This window comes from Vicia villosa, unplaced genomic scaffold (genome assembly GCF_029867415.1).
Source record: "Vicia villosa cultivar HV-30 ecotype Madison, WI unplaced genomic scaffold, Vvil1.0 ctg.000030F_1_1, whole genome shotgun sequence".
Classification (NCBI taxonomy): domain Eukaryota; kingdom Viridiplantae; phylum Streptophyta; class Magnoliopsida; order Fabales; family Fabaceae; genus Vicia; species Vicia villosa.
Genome location: NW_026704964.1, coordinates 2136388 through 2155385, shown reverse-complemented (window position 1 = coordinate 2155385; position 18998 = coordinate 2136388). Strand labels below are relative to the sequence as shown.

General features: G+C 33.7%; 2 protein-coding genes across 3 annotated transcripts; one reads left to right on the top strand and one right to left on the bottom strand.

Annotated features, from left to right (window-relative positions):
* Window positions 1-4317: 4317 nt before the first annotated feature.
* Window positions 4318-7443, top strand: LOC131622437 (coatomer subunit zeta-1-like). The gene is made up of 6 exons (XM_058893463.1): window positions 4318-4451; window positions 5385-5544; window positions 5667-5814; window positions 5934-6011; window positions 7057-7141; window positions 7227-7443. Exons 1-6 carry the CDS (start codon window positions 4434-4436, stop codon window positions 7284-7286), a joined length of 549 nt encoding a protein of 182 aa, XP_058749446.1. The 5' UTR covers window positions 4318-4433; the 3' UTR covers window positions 7287-7443.
* A 6196-nt stretch (window positions 7444-13639) lies between these two features.
* Window positions 13640-18149, bottom strand: LOC131622492 (uncharacterized). Of its 2 annotated transcripts, XM_058893528.1 has the most exons (8): window positions 18015-18149; window positions 17094-17869; window positions 15861-16049; window positions 15674-15765; window positions 15267-15326; window positions 15110-15179; window positions 14259-14462; window positions 13640-14159 (listed from the first exon to the last, which is right to left on the bottom strand). In XM_058893528.1, exons 2-8 carry the CDS (start codon window positions 17751-17753, stop codon window positions 13773-13775), a joined length of 1662 nt encoding a protein of 553 aa, XP_058749511.1. In that variant the 5' UTR covers window positions 17754-17869; window positions 18015-18149; the 3' UTR covers window positions 13640-13772. The 2 variants fall into 2 exon arrangements, with proteins under 2 accessions (XP_058749511.1, XP_058749513.1); XM_058893530.1 differs by lacking the exon at window positions 18015-18149 and having other exon boundaries at window positions 17094-17975.
* Between the last annotated feature and the right edge of the window lie 849 nt (window positions 18150-18998).

The following is an 18998-nucleotide window of genomic DNA, read 5'->3' as shown; positions in this document are numbered from 1 at the left end:
TTTATCTTCCTCTTTTAATAGAATTTAAAGATATTATGAAAATGTTTGAGCCACATAAAACAATTACTATTAACGATTTAAATAATGCAATAAAAATATTAAAGACTGAAATTAGATATCTAAAGGAACATGGAGATGATTTGGAATTAAAATTTCTTGAGCTACATGAAAATTTTATTATTAGTCAAGAACAAAAGATTAGACCAACAGAGACTCCTTCTATATCAGAAACTAATAATTCTGAAAATTACATAGATAATATTGCTAGGATGATATCCCATAAATGGTATACAAGAGTCCAATTAATTGTTCAGAATCAAACTTATGACTTAATTGCGCTAATAGATTCAGGAGCATATTTAAATTGCATTCAAGAAGGATTAATCCCGACTCAATATTATGAAATAACAAAAGAATCGCTGCGAGGAGCAAATGGTAGTAAATTATAAGTTTCTTATAAATTATCTAATGCCAGGATCTACAAAGATCAAATCTGTTATAAAACTTCATTTTTGTTAGTAAAAAATATTCATGAAACTATTATACTAGGAACACCATTTTTAACATAATTATATCTATTCACGGTTAGTGACACTGTAATAACCACAAATGCTTTAGGAAGAATAATTAAATTTGAATTTTTAAATCAACCAAAAATTAGGGATCTTAATTCCATTAAAGAAAAGAGTATATCCCATGTAAATTAAATAAATATAAAAAGATGTTATATTTTTGGACTTTTTTGTTAAATAATTAGAGATATCTGAGAAATATGTGTTTTTAGTAAGACCTGAGGGTGTGGTGAGAATTAGTGAAAATAATACGATTATTGAAATAACTGTGTTTATCAAAATAATTAGAGTAAATAAAAAGAGTTTTAGAAAAATAGTAAGAATATGGGTGTAGAGAGAGTTGGTAGGGTGAGAGAAGTAATTGGGATATTAGGTTAGAATAAATAGATAATTGAGGGGATGTTTTGTCAGTACGTGCAAAATTGGGAAAAAGTGGAAAAATGGCAGAGCTAAGGTAGGAAAAGAGTGGTAGATCCCAAAGGCCAAGAGTGCATTGATTTGTATTTTTGAGGTAATGGGGAAACTCTTTACATATGGGTGTTTAGGAAGTCAAATATTGAGAGATCCGTACCCTCATATCTTCTGATCTCCGTATGTGTTTATGATTGTATGTTTATGGCCTAAGGGTTTGCCTTAACCCTTCTGTTTTGAATTCTTGTGTACCATGCTATTGTTGTTTAGATCTCTATTGAATCCCTTGTCGTTGTATAATAATTTGCGGTTGTGCCCATGAAGCAAATTTTTAGTAGTTGGATTATGGTATATAATTTGTATGTGGTTGAACTATGTTTTTGAAGGATAACTGAAAAAGCCACGAAAAATATCAAATGACATTTTTTTCTTCTGAAAAGTCAAAACAACAGGAAAGTAAAAAAACCAAAAATCTGACCAAGTCGGGGAGGAGGTGTCGCGCTAGAAGAGGGCGGAGAGCAGACACATGTAACACCTGAGGCCGAAGAGGGCGGAGAGCAGTCACATGTAACACCTGAGGCCGAAGAGGGTAAAGAGTGGTCACCAAATTTACATCAGAATGAGAGGGGTCCTCAAGTTGTGCAGAGAAGGGACTGCATGGTTAAAGGAAGGATTATAAGGATTTATTGGTACTACCCATACCAGCAAGATGAGTCTTCTTTTCGGCAGCCTAACATATAAGAATTCCACAATTATGGAGGCTTGACTTGGAGTAGTATTTATATGGGTGATCTTTTGGGAAGTTTTTCGGAAAGCATGTGAGTGAGGATAAAGCATACTAAAAAGACACGTGTTAGTCTGTGGAGTCAGTTGGTAATCCTGAAAAACAGCCTACGGCGTTACAAGTGGTATTAGATCCAGGCCTATCCTAGTACGGTGTGGTTCAGGGACGGACCAAGCATAAGCAGGTTGACATGTAGCACCCGAGGCCGAAGAGGGCTGAGAGTTGTCACATGTAACACCCGAGGCCGAAAAGAACAGAGAGTGGTCACCGAATTCACATCGAAATGAGAGAGATCTTGAGACTGTGTAGAGAAGAGACTGTGTGGTTAAAGGAAGGATTATAAGGAATGATTGGTACTATCTATACCAACAAGATGCATCTTATTTTCAGTAGCCTAACATATAAGAACTCCAAAGTTAAGGAGGCTTGACTTGGAGTAGTATTTGGATGAGTGACCTTCTAGGAAGTTTCCCACAAAGCATGTGAGTAAAGACAACGCACGCTGAAAAGATTCGTGTTGGTTTGTGGAGTTAGTTGGTAATCCTGAAAGTAGCCTAAGGCGTTATATTGGTTGCACGACTTGGCGGCGCGATGCGGAGGTTGAGGACACTGATATGCACGCGCAACGAGGTTCTGCAACAACGCGATGCAATTTCGCGTGAAGCAGAGAGGTTGCGACTCAGCGAAGGGAATTTGCGGTCGGCAACAGACTCGGGGTAGTGGTTGCGTCGATGTATCGCACGGGTAGCATGGGTGGCGAGTGAAACGCGTTAGTGGATGACAGTTTGGCGGCGGTGGGTGGCAGGTTAGAGTTTTCGGGTGCGCTGTCCATTTTGGCGAGTTTTGAACAATTTTGAGTTCAGTGATCTTTCGTTACCTTTTGATAAGTTTAAGAGAGAGATTTGTTACATTAGAGTCCTCAGAGTTGTGTTTTGAGTTGTTTAGAATCATATTTTTATTTGTTTTGAGTAACTCTAACATGTTTAGAGTTTTTAGAGTTGTTATAGAGTTGTCAAAGCTATTTTTGTATCGTTTAGAGTTACTTTAGAGTTCGCCTATAAACTCATACACATTTTTAAGTTGATTCTAATAATTCGATAAAGGTTATGGAATTAATATTATTACCCTATTGACGGCCTTACACAAGTAATAATGTGTTTACTCTGTTGATGAGTATTATTGAGTTTTTATGTTAATTATTTGCTCTATTGATGAGTATTTGTGAATATTAGATAATTATGTGATTGATTGTATAATATGTTGAGTTGAGTAGTTCAGAGAGAACTACAAAGTAAGTCTTACATTGGCAAAATTATTTTTATGAAAAGATCTAGAAAATAATTTTTTATAATAGTTGTCTATATGAATGACATAAAATTATTGTAACTCCAGAAGAGATTCCAAAAGCTATAAATCTCTTAAAGAACCAGTTTGAGACAAAGGACAAATAAAATACAGAGTTATGTCTAGGTTTACAAATTGAGCATTTGGACAGTAGAATATTTCTAATTAAGAACATTATATAGAAAAGGTGTTAAAACATTCGTATATGGAAAAATCTCCTATGACGTGTACTTTGATGATGTTAGATCAATGGACGTGTAGAAGATTCTTTTAGACCTCGAGAAGATGATGAAAAACTAATTGGCCCCGAAGTACCATATCTCAATGTAATTAAAACACCGAACTATCTTGCTAATTATAAGCATCCAACAAATTCGTTCAAGTGATAATTTTCTAGAACTTTTCTCAAAGTCACTCCCAAATAGCACTTTTCTCAAAGTCACTCCCAAATAGAACTTTTAACCAACTAGTACGAAAGATTAATTTTAATCATCGAGGAAATGATCATTCAGATGAGGGGATAAATGAATTTATTTTAAAAGGATATTGTATTTTTTTCCTTCACTAGATTTTTTCCTACTAGATTTTTTCTAGTAAGATTTTAACTAGACATATCCTAAACGAACATTCAAGGGGAGTGTTATGAATAATGGATGTTAAATATGAATTGTCTTCTTATTTGTAAACATTTGTATTGATTAGTAACAAAACATTTCTCTCACAAAGAATATTGTTCTCTTTTTTAATTATTAAATTTTTTTTTACGGAATTTTCTTTTAGTAAAGTTTTAATCAGACATAATTTTTATGGACATCCAAAGGAGTGCTATAATTAACACGATTATGGATGTCCACCGATTAAAAAACTTCATATTCATTTTTCATTTATTACATATGTTATATAAATAAAACTCATATTTAAGATAAAAATAATAGAGCAAACTCTCTTCTTCTTTTTTCAAGACTCATATTTAGCAAACTCTCTTTTTTTTCCTCACTTCTATCTATTGTTTTATTCAATTTCATAAGAGATACTAATTTATTTGATATGTGAAAAGGTCAAAAGAAATGAATCCAATTAATAATATTTTGTCTGCCGTTTGTAAATAAAAAATAAAAACTAAAGGTAGGAGAATAGTGACTAAAAAAAGATAACTTACGAATACAATTAAAAATTAATTAAGTTACAAAACTAATAAATAAATATCACAAATTTACAATGAATGAACATAAAGGGAAGAATAGTTGACAAAGGTTGAAATTTTTCGTTTCAGTGAGGAGTGAAAGAATTCTCTTGCATTCTTCTCCGACGCATTCTCCATCATGTCTCCTTCCGCACTTGTAATCTCTCTCTCTCTCTCTCTCTATTTTCACTTCAATTTCAATCTCTTTTGTTTTCAATTCTCTGAACTCTGATCTCATCTTCAACATTTGCATGAACACGATCATCATTTTTTTTTATGCAACAGATCTGATTTCGCTGAATTCTTTGTTGTAATTGTATTTTATCATCTAATTTATGAATCAATTTTTGCGATTTTGATTTTGGTGGAGAATTGAAGCTTGAAACAGCATTTACACCTCTTTTTTCTTCCGTTTGATTTAACAGTATTATATGCGTTTCTTGTTTGTAGATGATAATTTTGATATACAATGTGTTATTTGACTTCAGATTCATTAGAATTCAAATTGAATATTGATTTTTGACTAAAAGTTGAATATTAGTTGGCTCTGTAGCATATACCTCCGAAAAACGGTGTGTCTGCGTCTAGTGTCTAGTGTCTGAAACTGATACCAATTACGTTTAATTTATTAATTTTTTAGATTATTATTGGTGTCGATGTGTCAGTGTCATTGTCTTGTTTCTGGTGTCCGAGCTTCATAGATAGTTATAGTTCTAAATTGCAATTCCCAATTGTGACTGCAATATAACGAATTTAGAGGTCTTTGCAACTGCAGCGGTGTTGTAGCTGCAATTGCGGCCACAATTGCCTATATTTTACTGTAATATAATGGTTCACCGGGTAATCACAACTGCAATCCACAATTTAGAACTATTAGTTGTGTGAATAGATTGATTGCTAATCACTAACTACTATGTATATGACCTCATTTGTTGGGGTATTTGTATCTTTTTCTTGAGTCTTGCTTGCTTCTATTATACAAATTGATTGAATCCGGTTGAAATGAAGTACTATGATTGTGGAAGACTATAGATTTCGTGAGATGTTTTTGAAGAAAGTCATGATCTTGTATTGTGTGTGTTATTGTTAGGAGCTGTGCCCTTCTGTAAAGAATATCATTCTTCTGGATTCTGATGGTAAACGTATTGCGGTTAAGTATTTCTCAGATGATTGGCCAACTAATAGTGAAAAGGAAACTTTTGAGAAGTTAGTATTCACCAAGACTCAGAAGACCAATGCTCGCACAGAAGGTGAGTGCTTCCTTCTCTAGAGGTATTTTTATCTTGTGATTCGAATTTGGAATAGATTGATTGATTGCTAATCACTACTATGTATATGACCTCATTTGATGGGTTGTTTTTACGTTTGACAGCGGAGGTAGCAATATTTGAAAATAACATTGTTGTTTACAAGTTTGTCCAAGACCTTCACTTCTTTGTTACTGGGAGTGACGAAGAAAATGAGCTAATTTTATCCTCAGTTCTGCAAGCATTTTTTGATTCTGTTGGCATCCTGCTCAGGTTGTTTTCTGATACTTAACTTTTTTGTCTATGCGTGATATTCCAAGGTGTTATCAATCTATCACTATGGACTTGGCAGTCCTTGATGATTTTACTCGCTTCTCCCTTTTTTCCTCTAGAGGCAATGTGGACAAGAAGGCAGCACTTGAGAACTTGGATGTCATTCTGTTGTGCATTGATGAAATTATTGACGGCGGGTATGTCATAGGCAATTTGTAATCAATTTATCTTCCTTTATTTGTTTGTTATTATCTTCTTCCAAAATACAAACCGTGGGAGCTATTTGATATATCAGAGAGAACAAGTCTTTTATGCAGTTAGATGAATGCAATTGTTATATTTTTTATGATCATAAAATTGAAAGTCACACAAGATAAGGACAGGGTTAAATTAGGACTGAAATGATTAGAAAGAAAATCATGATATCTCTCATAAATTGTTATAAATTGACGCTAGAATCATATCTCTGATGATTTTGACATATACAGCGAAAACATGTGGAAATACTGGTAGAAAAGGTAAACCATATGAAGAACAGACATGGTTCAATAATTTGAATGGCCTATCACCCAGTGAGGATTGAGAAAAAACTTTGGTTGTTGTTGTAAAAACAAAATATGTTCATTGAACTGTTATTCAGCTAGAATAGAACATAAAGAGTAAATGCTAGAGTTTGGAGCTCTCTGAGTTCAACACGATTTCTTGAATTTTCCGAGCGTTCAAATCATCAAGAGACAAATGGGATTGTATAAATTTTCAAAAGGTCTAGAGTTATTATGTACCATTGATTTTATCTAGTGTGATTGATGTGCTGTAACAAACATTACCTACATAAGTATTATTCAGTATCCTTAGCCAGAGCAGATTTTAATATATGATACTTCTTCCTGAAGTTTCACTAATTTTTTCATGCAATGGCATATATTTTTTCTGTTCTTTTCACCGTTAAGTCAGTCACATGCCTCTGACTGGTTTGCAATTTGGGCGCATGATCTCATTATTTGTTATTATTCTTAAATGAAAAGACATTTAGATCAAAACAATTGTTTTGGATAAAGCACAAGCTTAAATGCATGTTTGTTTGGAAATATGAATAACGGTGCTCTAAGCCATGCCTTTTATTTTAGAGATCATGGCTTAACCATGGAAGGCGTGAGTGTGATCTAAATTTTGGATAGAATGCAATGCACCACAAATCTATAGTTATCTCACTCAAATTTCATGTCTCCATATTTCTTGCAGTATTATTCTTGAAACTGATCCAAATGTTATAGCTGGGAAAGCTGCAAGTAATAGTATAGATTCTGGAGCTCCTTTGTCTGAACAGGTATGTCACTTCACTTTGATACCATAAAATAAAATTGCAATGGGACTCATTTATTTGGGTATAACTGTATTTCTTTCCATTGCAGACACTAGGTCAAGCACTTGCTTCAGCTAGGGAACATCTTGCAAGATCCTTTCTTAAATGAGCCACATGAAATTCGGCAGAGAACACTTATACTTTGGCGTTTCCTAGACCGCTTTTAAGAATCTTACTTCATATTGCGGTCTCAAATTTTAATACTGATGTTACTTGTGCTGTGAAAATTAGTTTTGATATGGGAATAAAGAGTTTTTTTGCACTTATTTTACTGTGACATTTTGTCCATTTAATTACCCTTTAAATCTGCTGATATGGTGATATTCCATTTCGAACACCTAATTAATCCGTAGGGTCAATTATGGGGTGGCTTGGTTCCAACAAATCCCTTATCGGTGGTCCACCGTGAATAATAAACAAGAAAATTAGATAAATTTAGATAACAATTTTTATTACACACTGTATACATTGATCACAGCTGTTTTTTTTGTTCTTGCATGTTTCTGGCTTCCTCGTCTCACCATCACTGGGACACTGAATTGAATGGATTTTACGGAACTGGAGTCATTTATAATAAAACTGCATGAAATTGACTATTTCTTCAAATTGAAATTTCTGATTCTTTTTTTGTAAAGTTAGTGAATGATAAGTAGAAGTGATGGAATCAACCCTTCCGCTAATAAGTCAGGAATTTTAGCACCCCGCTAATAAGTCATATCAAGCATAGGGTGGTTTAGGGGTTTGGGTGTAGAACATGCTCTGAGGGCGGCGGGTGGATCGGTTTCAACCAAGGAGAGGATCCTTATTCATATCATAGGTAAATGAGAGTAGAAGACGAGTAGGGATTGTGTGAAGAAATGTATGTAGACATAAATTTAATAGTGTAAAATAGTATTCAATAGTGAATCACCAACACCACCTAATTATGGACGAAGAGATGGTTAACTAAATATATATTTTTTAAATTGTAAAGAGGCGAATTTAAGATCAAACTAAACAACAATCACCCCAAGAGTAGGCCCCCTAAAACATCAGGAAAAAATATTGGTTCACTAATCCTATAGAAATCCAAAATGCCCTTTTGCACAGTTCTAAGGTTGAAATCTAGACGCACTAATTATTATACAACAAATATCTTCATCTAAAAGTCACCTCCATCCAATCATTCAATATTGCGTGTACGTATTGCTTCTGTGTGCTAAACAAAACAATGACTTCGAATTTCAAAATTCAGATAAATTCTTGAACAATATTTTTCGCATTAATAAGGTCTTTGTTTCATAACAATGGAGTGAATTTGGATTTTAAAATTTGAACAAACCCCAGGACAATTTTATGAAACCCTTGACAATAATTGAGAAGAGATTTTCATATCATTTGAAAACTATACATTATTCTCACAATAAACCATACACAAAAGTCACTCACAATGAAGATCAATTTTTCATAACTAATTCGTAAGTCATACCTCAATCATTCATAAAATACGACTAACCATAAAAAATTCAAAATGTTTACGTCAAAATACAAATAAAAAAATATAATTATTGGGTATATATAATGCCTCTGTTCTTCATCTACATTATATAATGTATTGCATTTCGTGCCTCTGCTAAGATTGTCTGTAGAGTGATCCTTTCAGGAGTATCTTCATGAAATTCTCCTCTAGATATGACATCTCTCCCAATAACAACTACATTGCGACATATATGCAATACATCCACCACATGGTTCTCCCTTTCTAATTCCTTTTCTAGTAACTCCTGATGAGTTGACCTAATGGGATCTTATTATGGATCTTGTGTTATGTAAGAACAAAACACTATAAAAACGTTAGATGTAACTGTATATCGTACTCCATGGACCAGGAGCTCACTCACTGCGTATGTCTTCTAGCATTGAATACTTATGATAGTTCTCAAATATCGCATGAATATCTTTGTAGATGAGAACGACAGGAGTAAAAATTGCGGGTCTCTAGGTATACCTTGCAGACACTCAAACTGTAGTAGTAATATCTCAGATAGATGTGGATACATAAGTCAAGATCCTTAAGCCAACCATCTAGAGTACCAGGATATCACCTCCAACCTTCGTGTTTGGCGGTGCTCACCGAACAGTGTGAAAGATATCATTTTCCAAGATGCGATTATGAGGAAGTTTATACGACTCAATGGCCAGATTATCCTTGAGTGGGATGATCGAGCATGCATGTGAAAAATCCTCAATGTAGCCTTCGATAAACTCCCAACCGATGATACCAAGAAAATACTAGGGGATCCATGGTTGAAATGGTTCATATAAAATACCAGTAACTGTACTACACAAGTATTGTAAAATTTATAATAGTCAAGGGTGTAAATAAATTACCAGAAATAAAAAATTGTTTTCTATCATCTGTCTCATCTTCCATAAACAACCTTCCTTAAATTTGAAGTACAGGTAAACCAAATAAGATGTACTCTAATTGTACTCATGAATCTTCTCCAAGTTCGTGAAGTATTTAATGTAGACAACACCGACATAGGCAAGGTTGTCAAACTCGCGAGTCTACTCGGACTCGTAAAGGTCCATAGACTCGACTTGCAGGCTCGGTCGCAACCTCGTACGAGTCTATGAAAAATTAAAAATGACTTTCATAAACTTGTAAGTGACACATATATGACACACTCCTACATTTTTACACTTGTAAATACCTCATATATGATATAGAACACCAATTAACATTAAAAGTTAAATTTCATACTCTATAACAAATTTCTTAGCAAAAAAAACTCGATAATAAAACAAATAAAATAACAGAGTATGTAGTTAAAGACTTAAAGTACTAATATCTTTTTATCTGGCTACTACATAAAGCGGAAAAAAATCATAAAAAAGATATGGCTTCAATCATCGAAAGCTCTAGTGAAATCATCACCATCAATATCATCATCATCTTATTCATTGATATCTTGAGTATCATCATCAAACTCTACCCAGATGAAACAACTTCTTCGTTATTAACCAATGTTGGATTGCTAGAAGTTCTACTGCACAATATTAGTAACAACAACATCACCTTACACAATATTGTTAACAATAACATCATTTTGCTTAACATTAACTTCTGTTTGTACATTTTCTTCATCAGGATCTTCAATTATCAATTCATCATCTGAATGAATATCTTAAAATGAAAGAATAACACTCTTTAATTTTTCTTTTCTACTTTTCAAATTCAGATTGCATATGACATCAACCAAATTATTTATCTTTTTCACGCAACATATTTTTTTCTCTTTGAATGAACTTGCAAAGTAAATATTAATTCAACTCAATGTTTCTAAAATAAAAAATAAAAAATCAAGTCTATAAACAAACAAATAACAATTCATTATCATTTCAAAGGAATTTCAATTTCGTTCACAACCAGGGCGGCTACAAGTCAAGCTTTGAACACGAATTACAAAGCTCTTTAATTCAGGAGTCATATCTCCATAGAAATCTCATACTAGAGACTATGAGAGATATATAATTTCTAATTCTTGTACAAGAAAAACAAAATAAGGGTTTTTTAAGAAATAAAATAAAATCTTTTGAAAAATTTGGGCCTTCATTGGTTACAAAAACAAAATTAAATTTTTTATAGACTCGTAAACTCATGATAGACTTGCGAGTTTGTGCGAGTCTACCTTAGTCTACTTGAGTCTATCAAAAAATGATTCTATGTGCGAGTCCACTCGTTTATGCTTCCTAGACTCGTAAACTCGTACCCGTAAGTTTGACAACCATGGACATAGGTGCATTTTTTCCACGAAAATGTATATGCCAACCAAAATAAGGAAGTATGCACTCAATGCACATACTTTATGATAGGAAAATATGCCTCATCTCCTACAACAACCATAGTCGCATTCATGTGGCTAATATGATTTTTCGATATGAATAAATATCTAGCATGACATCCTCTGATGTCTTCTATCTCTCCACGGGATTTACCCATATCGGCCCTAAATTGAATCCCCATCAGCTCGATGTCCTCAAATCTACGAATTCTACAATAATCCAACAATCTTCTTGTAATTGGAAGATGTATGAGGTACGATACATCGTCAAAGATTGATAGTCATCTCACAAAACGAAAGATGAAGTGATGTTGTCTTTGTGTGCCATCTCTCAAAAAATGCAGACATATAGACCAATGTCAATATAACCATATTTAATCGTACTAAAGTCCTTCATCCTAGATAGTTCCAAGACTTCTTGAAACAATGGTTCATCATAATGCATAATCTTTGATATCTTCCTACCAGGTTCGTCTTTAAGGGTGTGCAAGACGACCTACAATACAAACCTAACATTTTTTCATGTTTAAGCTATGGTAAATAGGGCCTCCAATTATATATTCCACTGATAATTTGTTTAAGCTTTAACAAATTTTCACGATTTAATTGAAGATAGCTTCAGCTTATTACACAGGGCCTCTCAAACGATTGAGACGACCCTGCTTCCTACCATGGTTTATACATTTCAAAGTCTTACGATACTGCAAAAATAAATACATTAATGTCAGACAGTTCAATTAATATAAAATAAATATTTAAAAGAGTAAGTAAACATTTATGTTGCCTCTCCCTCCCACACATGAACTACAACATGGTGCACATATAGGTGTAGTGGTGAAATGTCTCCGGAGCCTCTTGGAAAACTATCAAGTGTGACATCATATATGGATCATGTGCATGTACAACTACGTGAACGAGAGCAGCAAGTGCTTCGTCATGAGTCGGAGATACATGACCCTGAGAAGACATTCCCTCAGCAACACACGATGATTCTCCAAATGCGTGTCGTAAGAGTCTAACTTTCTTCCTACACACTAAAGCATGTTGGATCACTATACCATGTATGTATCTATGTTGTTCATCATCCTTTTTTTTTTAATAATTAAACAATAAAACACATCATATTATTAGCAAACAAAATTTATTAGCAAACAAAATTAAAAAACAGAATGAAAAACAGAAAAATCTAGATTTTGTTATCCGTATGAAGGATCCAGAAACCCAGACTACATGCATTAGAGTATAACTCATTCATGCACATACCCTAACCCTCAAATGTCCCAAATTCACACCAAATTTAATCAGGACAAAACTAGTATTACATTTCTATTGGATGTATCCTAATATAGTGAATTATAAGCTATTAATGAATTGCATATATGACAAATAAAAAAAAATCAGGATATGAGAAACTTACCGAATGTAAAAAATAAATGGGTTTATCTTAAATGGAGAAGAGTAGAAATTGATGAAGATGCTAGATTTGGCTGAAAATAAGTAGAACTTGAGAGAAAATTGGAACAATGTTGGAACATGAATAGATGCTGGTGAGAGCTCTCTTCTACATTAGTTTGTTTGATTTCAAATGTAATGAAAGAAATAGGGAAAGACATGTTGCGATTAATTAATGAATATGTCTGGATTTTATATGAATTTTAATATGCTAAAGTTAGTATGGATTTTAAAATTCGTACATATTTTTAACTTTGATTGGGTCGTGCTTCTAATGTTAGGTTTATTTGGGTACATTCAGAGTTTGGAGTCTAGATTTTTTTTACTTGTATTTGCATATGTTTTAGTGTGTCTGAATTATAAAATTCAACTTTCTAGGATATTTCTCAAAATTTGGCCAGAGTGAATAAGGCCTGGAGTGCAATGAACAATGCTCCAAAATAATGAACTAAGACAAGCAAGACAATGTTTATAAATCATATAAATAGGCAAATTCAAAACCAATATCAGAAAACACATATGAATTACAAACCATAACTTTTCGATCCAATGCTAGCAGACGCCAAATCTTCTAGATCAACCTCCAACGAGCAGCAGCTTCCAATCTATCTCAAGTTGTTTGAAAAACTATAAAATTAGGGTCTCTTTGATTGGTTTTTGTAAAATTGTTTTTTAATTTATAAAATTTAAAAATAATAAAACTTGTTAGATTGTCTAATTTTACAAAACAATTTTTGAAAATTATTCTCTATTTGAGAAGTTTAAAAATTAAAAAACAAAAAAAGTTGTTTGAGATTTTGATTTTTAGTTTGAAAAATTAGAAAGTTAGAAAGAGAAAAAAAAAACAATACATTTTTCAAAATAAGATTATCAAATATGTTTTCTATTCAAAATTGTATTTTGATAGAGAACAATTGTCACTTTGAATATGTTGGACGAACTAACATCATGATTTTGTATGAATTAATTAAATTTTGAGTATGTTGTATGAAATTATTCAATTTAACTCAAAGTTGTTTAAAAGTAGAGATCATAGAAAAATTTGTTCGAAAAACAAATAGTTTTAAAAAAAATCATACAATTTCATGCTATATTTTTTCAATCAAACATTTCACATTTCCTTGTTCTTCATGAAAAAAAAAGTTTCAAACCGATCAACCAAATTGAATCACACCAAATCAAATAAATTAATTTTGTAAATTTATACAAAACTTCCATGTATTGAAAACAATGTTTATGTAAATTCCATTATTGGAGTACAGCGTATAAGCAAGGATTCATTGCATATTTAAGCATACTGACAACAAATAATGTCTCTATTGTATGACAAGATAATCTGCATTTCTGCGGAAAGCATCACCAGCAGTAGGAGGTAAGTTATTCCTCGAAACATTTTTTCGGACTTGGGCATGAGTCTCTGCTTCATGCTGAAACATCTTCACCAATTCTTGCAGCTCAAGCTTCCTAACTTCTACCTGTTCCTCAGCAATGGGATTTTTCAGCCCAAGGTAAACCAGGCAAACTACAATCAGCACTGCTCCTAAAAAGACAAGGATGGCTGTGAAGACACCAAATGCATAGGGTGTATTTTGTGCCCCGGGTATTCCATCTACGTTGATACCGAATAAACCAGTTATGATGGTGAGGACAACACCAACACCGCCAAATACAGCTAAATTATGAGTCACCCTGAGGCTTCTGTCCTGAATAATTAGCAGATTCAATATAAATTGTCTTACTGGGCTGTCTGAAAATTATTAAAAAGGGCGTCCTAAATGAATGTTCTTATGAGGCATTGTTACCTGCAACCAAGCTCGAACGGTGCTCTGCATAACATCTTGAATGGTAAACAAGCGGCCACGAACTGCTTCTTGCTCTTCAATCATTTCTCTTGTGCTCTTTTTTATTCCCTCCAACAAGTTTCTTGTTCCATTCCCTTTCAGATGTTGGAGAAGCTCAAAGACAATCTCATCTCTTGCATGGAGTGACCATTTCACTCTGATAACCTGTAATGAAACACAAAAAATGAAAGGAGCTTCTCTGGGTAGTGTAGATGATGAGCGTAAATTGTTCTTAAACCTTAGGTCCATAATACAAAGTGTTGGAGAGATAGAGAAAGGAGTAAACCATTGGATCCAAGTAAGATGAATGAAATGAAAGAATGTTTTATGTGATATACAATAGAAAAAGACCACTCAAGGTTAAAGTAAAATTTTATGCACGGTTAATCGATCCCTACAACGTTGTATGGAATTATATGGTAGACAGTAAACATAACGTTACAGGGATGACAATAATACAAAGGATGTGTGGTTACACTAGACACGATAAGATTAGAATTACATTTTATTATAGAAAAGATAGTAGAATATCGCCTTAATTGGTTTGGATATGAATTAAAAGAAAATACCTATAAAAACTCAAGAGTACATTAAATGGAGGACAACTCAATATGAATACCATTAAAAACTATTAGTCAAACTACTAAGAGAGCTTTAGTGATGAACGATTTATCTTTAAACCTAATACACGTCAGGAATTTATATTGATATCGCTGAGTGAAGATAATCACATAAAAGAAAATTTCTATTCAGTTCATAAAATTAGCAAATCCACTAAAGAAGTATCTTCTAACTAGCAAGAATGAGCATACCTGTGTTGATAACTTTCTGATTTCTTGATTTAAAATTATATTAAAAAAATTCAAGTCTTCATAGTTTCTCCTAGTGAAAGATGAAAACTGTCAACCAAGTGTGAGAAAATATATAAAATTGGAATGACTTGAATTCACACACATTTCACATTAGAACCTGTTCATAAACTTCAATTCAATCTCGTCTGCTGCCCCAAATATAGATTTTCGGAATAACCTGAAAATCTAAAGAAAATGTTAAGCCAGAGTAGACTTGAAATTCTCATGAGCAGTTAAAATAAAAACCGCACTGGTATATCAACACTAGTATAGTGTGGTGGATTTTCCATCTCCGTGAAAAAGTCAACTAAGGGACACAAGAAAGCTATATATTTTCCAAGTTACAAGAGCAGAGATCAGTTTACTCTTCCGTAAAATAATTAAGGAAAAAACTTAAATAACGAGTTTAACTGACAAACAGAAACTTGGAATGGGACATGAGACCCACATATGTATTGTTTGTTTCATATATGAAGCAAATCAATTACTAACTTCATCAAATATGGAGGAAAATGATGTTACTACCTATCATCCCATCGTGAGAGACGGCAAGCAAGCTGTGCTATGACTTCATGCACCGTTCTTGGCACACTATATCCACCAGTAGAAAGAAGCTCCTGACAAAGCAGCGCACTAAATAAATGACATCATTCTATAACAATGGTAATTTGTGACTAGATGCCAATAAAGAGAAATGGCAAGCAAGAACAACCTGAACTTCTGTTATACCCAGAACATTTATCCTCGACACAGAACCTTTTACATGCATTACAGTCACTAGGAAATTTTGTGCTTGCCAAGACCTAAGTACAATTGGAATATCATCTTCTTCAACAAGAGGATCACCCGCTGATTGTCCCAAGAGCTCAAATAACAGCCCTCCTGCAACTCTGACTGGAACCTATAGATAAGAGTAATGTCATATCAGTATTTGAGTTCGACTGGTGTCCAAGGAAAAGTTGTGACGAGTAACATGGAAATTGTTGCCTTGTCGGAAATGTTATTTGTCATCATCAGATTCCCTGTATTAATTGATTATCTTATTGCTTAAGCATCCTTAAGATTGTTGTGAAACTTTCAAAGGCTAGAGCACAACTACCATACTTGGATTGGATCTATATGCTGAATATGTTGTCCTAGGATAGATAGACTGGTTCCGATTGCAACTAAAGAATTGAAAGAAAAAAAGTGAGTGCTATTTATTGAAGAATTGAAATGATTACCAGGTTAATTCGGGAGAACCTGACTCTAATGCTCTCTTTCAGACTGAAGCATCAATTTTATGAGATTTCAGCAAAATTCGATGCACTGGTTGTGTGCTTATATCAAAACAATTAAGACCTACAAGTGATGCCATAGGAATCCTAGGATTGCATTTTATATTTCCCAGTTACATTTGTTTTATTCATTTACTGCATCTACCCAGATCTGACCTTCTTTGAAGCCTCCCCAAAATTCACCATATCATGTCCCTATAAGTTTCATGTTTAATTCGCAAAAAAACCCATCAACTAGAAATCCAAACTCTTACATGTTACCCAAACAGAGACTAAAAAGCATCCATTTCCTTAAATGTCCCCTACCCCCACATATATATCTTAACTCTTCGATCAACCTGTTTTCCAAACTTAATTGACCCTATAAAACCCAAATCCAAATACGTCGAAATCCAGATCTATCACTAATTTTAATCCTATTAATACCAGCAAACTAAGGAACATACGACAAAGTCCAACATGTCACTTACTTCTCTAAGCAAATACATGATAAAGAAACCACAAACATTCAAGCTGTCAACAAACAACATAATCTGCCATCGTATACCTGATGAGGCGCATGTAATTGTGTTTTATAAAAAAAACATTAGATACAATTACAATAATAAAGATTACTAGATGATTACAATACTAAGACAGGCAATACCAATGCTGAAAATACAAAATACCTCATAGAGAAGGTGCTTCATCCGCTCACTTATAAGTCTACTTTCATCTCTCAATGCTAAGCTAACAGCAGGATGTAGCCATTGAGCATTGCTGAGCCAAGCCTCAACAGCAGGATGACCTGCAGCAAAATGGCACCACCATTTAGGCCCAGCCGGACGCTCCCAGTACGGAGCAGCCAGATCTGCTACCGTAAAATCATCTTCAGAATCCTCAAATTCAAATTGATGAGAAGACCAGACAGCATCAACTTGAACCACTTGGACAAGTTCAGAAATTCTGGCCCATCCAATCGGTACCCAATGATCACCTTCACGCTTTTCTGGTTCAATAGATTGGCCAGCCTGAAGGATCTGACCCTCTCTATCGTCATCGAACGAAGAATGTGAGAATCTCTTTTCATCTTGTCTTGTGGAAGAAGCCTCCGTTAAACCATTTGAAGGGACACGCACCTTTGAATATTGGCTGTCAAAATGCTGTCTGTTTGACGAGGACCTCGATTTAACTGGTCTTTTTTTTCCTCGAACAAATTCAAAAGCACAAATTAGCCCATCTGTCCAGAGGTCATTTCCAGGACTGGAATCTTTACCATAATAAGTTTTATAGCTTTCTGGTTTCAACTTTTTTCCGGAGGAATGTGATTGATCTTCTACCTCACTCATTTTTCACCCTTTGTGAATCCAAAAAAGCTCTGAAATTTTTAAAGGAAAAACCACTTATATGTGCAAAGTTATATTATACCCACTTGATGTTCAGAAATCTTCTTTTGTTTTCAAACCTGGATATATAACAATCGCCATCACAAATGAATGCTATAGTTAGAAAGAAAAGGTGAATCAATTACAATATCAACATGCATTCTAAATTAGAGATTATAGTTAGAAAGATAATGTTGACGAGAAAGAGAAAGAAGAGAGAAATACCAGAATAGTAGAGAAGGTTCTGGATTCCAATGCGAAACGGGTCACACTACTGAGAAGATTATAGTGCTAGAAAAGAAAGGCGAGATACGCGCGCGTAAATGGTGAATATTTTTTATTCCTTGCGTCGGGATTTACTTTACTTTTGTTTGTTGTTTTGTTACCCATTCCTCGAGGACAGAATTGTAATTAAATTTTATGATGTACTGTACACTATCTATGGTTGGTGCATCGTAGAAATAGCCAAATATTACATGTTTCTTTTCAAAATTATAATTTTTGACAATCATGTAACTTCACTAATAGTAATATGAGTTCTTCCATGGTTATGCAATCAGTGCCAATTTCTTAACGGCTGCAACTGCATCATTTTTTAAAAACAAGAAATCCATATCCATCCAAATATAGTATTTAGGTACGGTGGAGTGTCATTCCCACACAATAGGGTTGGATGGATATATATGGCATGATTTTTTAAGGTAAGTGAATGAATAAGAAGTAGTTTGAGTGTGAAAATAATCTTAGAATATGTGAATTTGGCGCGTGCAAAGCTTTATATAGTATAAATGATTAGAATTGTTTTTGTTTAATATAGTGTTTCGCATGAATCACCGTCTGATTAGATCTAACGGTGAGAAGATATATGGCACGAGGTTGAAGTTACGTGTTCCGCTCTTGAGCGAGGTCAGGCATGGGAATGACAATCGGTAGGGTTTGGATAAGGTGCTATGATATCTGTCCCCATATTTGCAATTTGAAAAAATCCTTGTGTCCAAGCTCATACTCGTGTGGACACCAATCTTTATACTTGTACCCATACCCTATGAGTACCTAAATATCCGTTACCTGCTTTCTAATAAAAATAATTCTATCAATTGAAAAATATCATATCATTTTAAATTTTTAACGAAATTAATAAAAAAAATTCAAAATTTTCACTATTAAACTATGAAATAAACAAACACTTATATTAAAATATGTGTAATC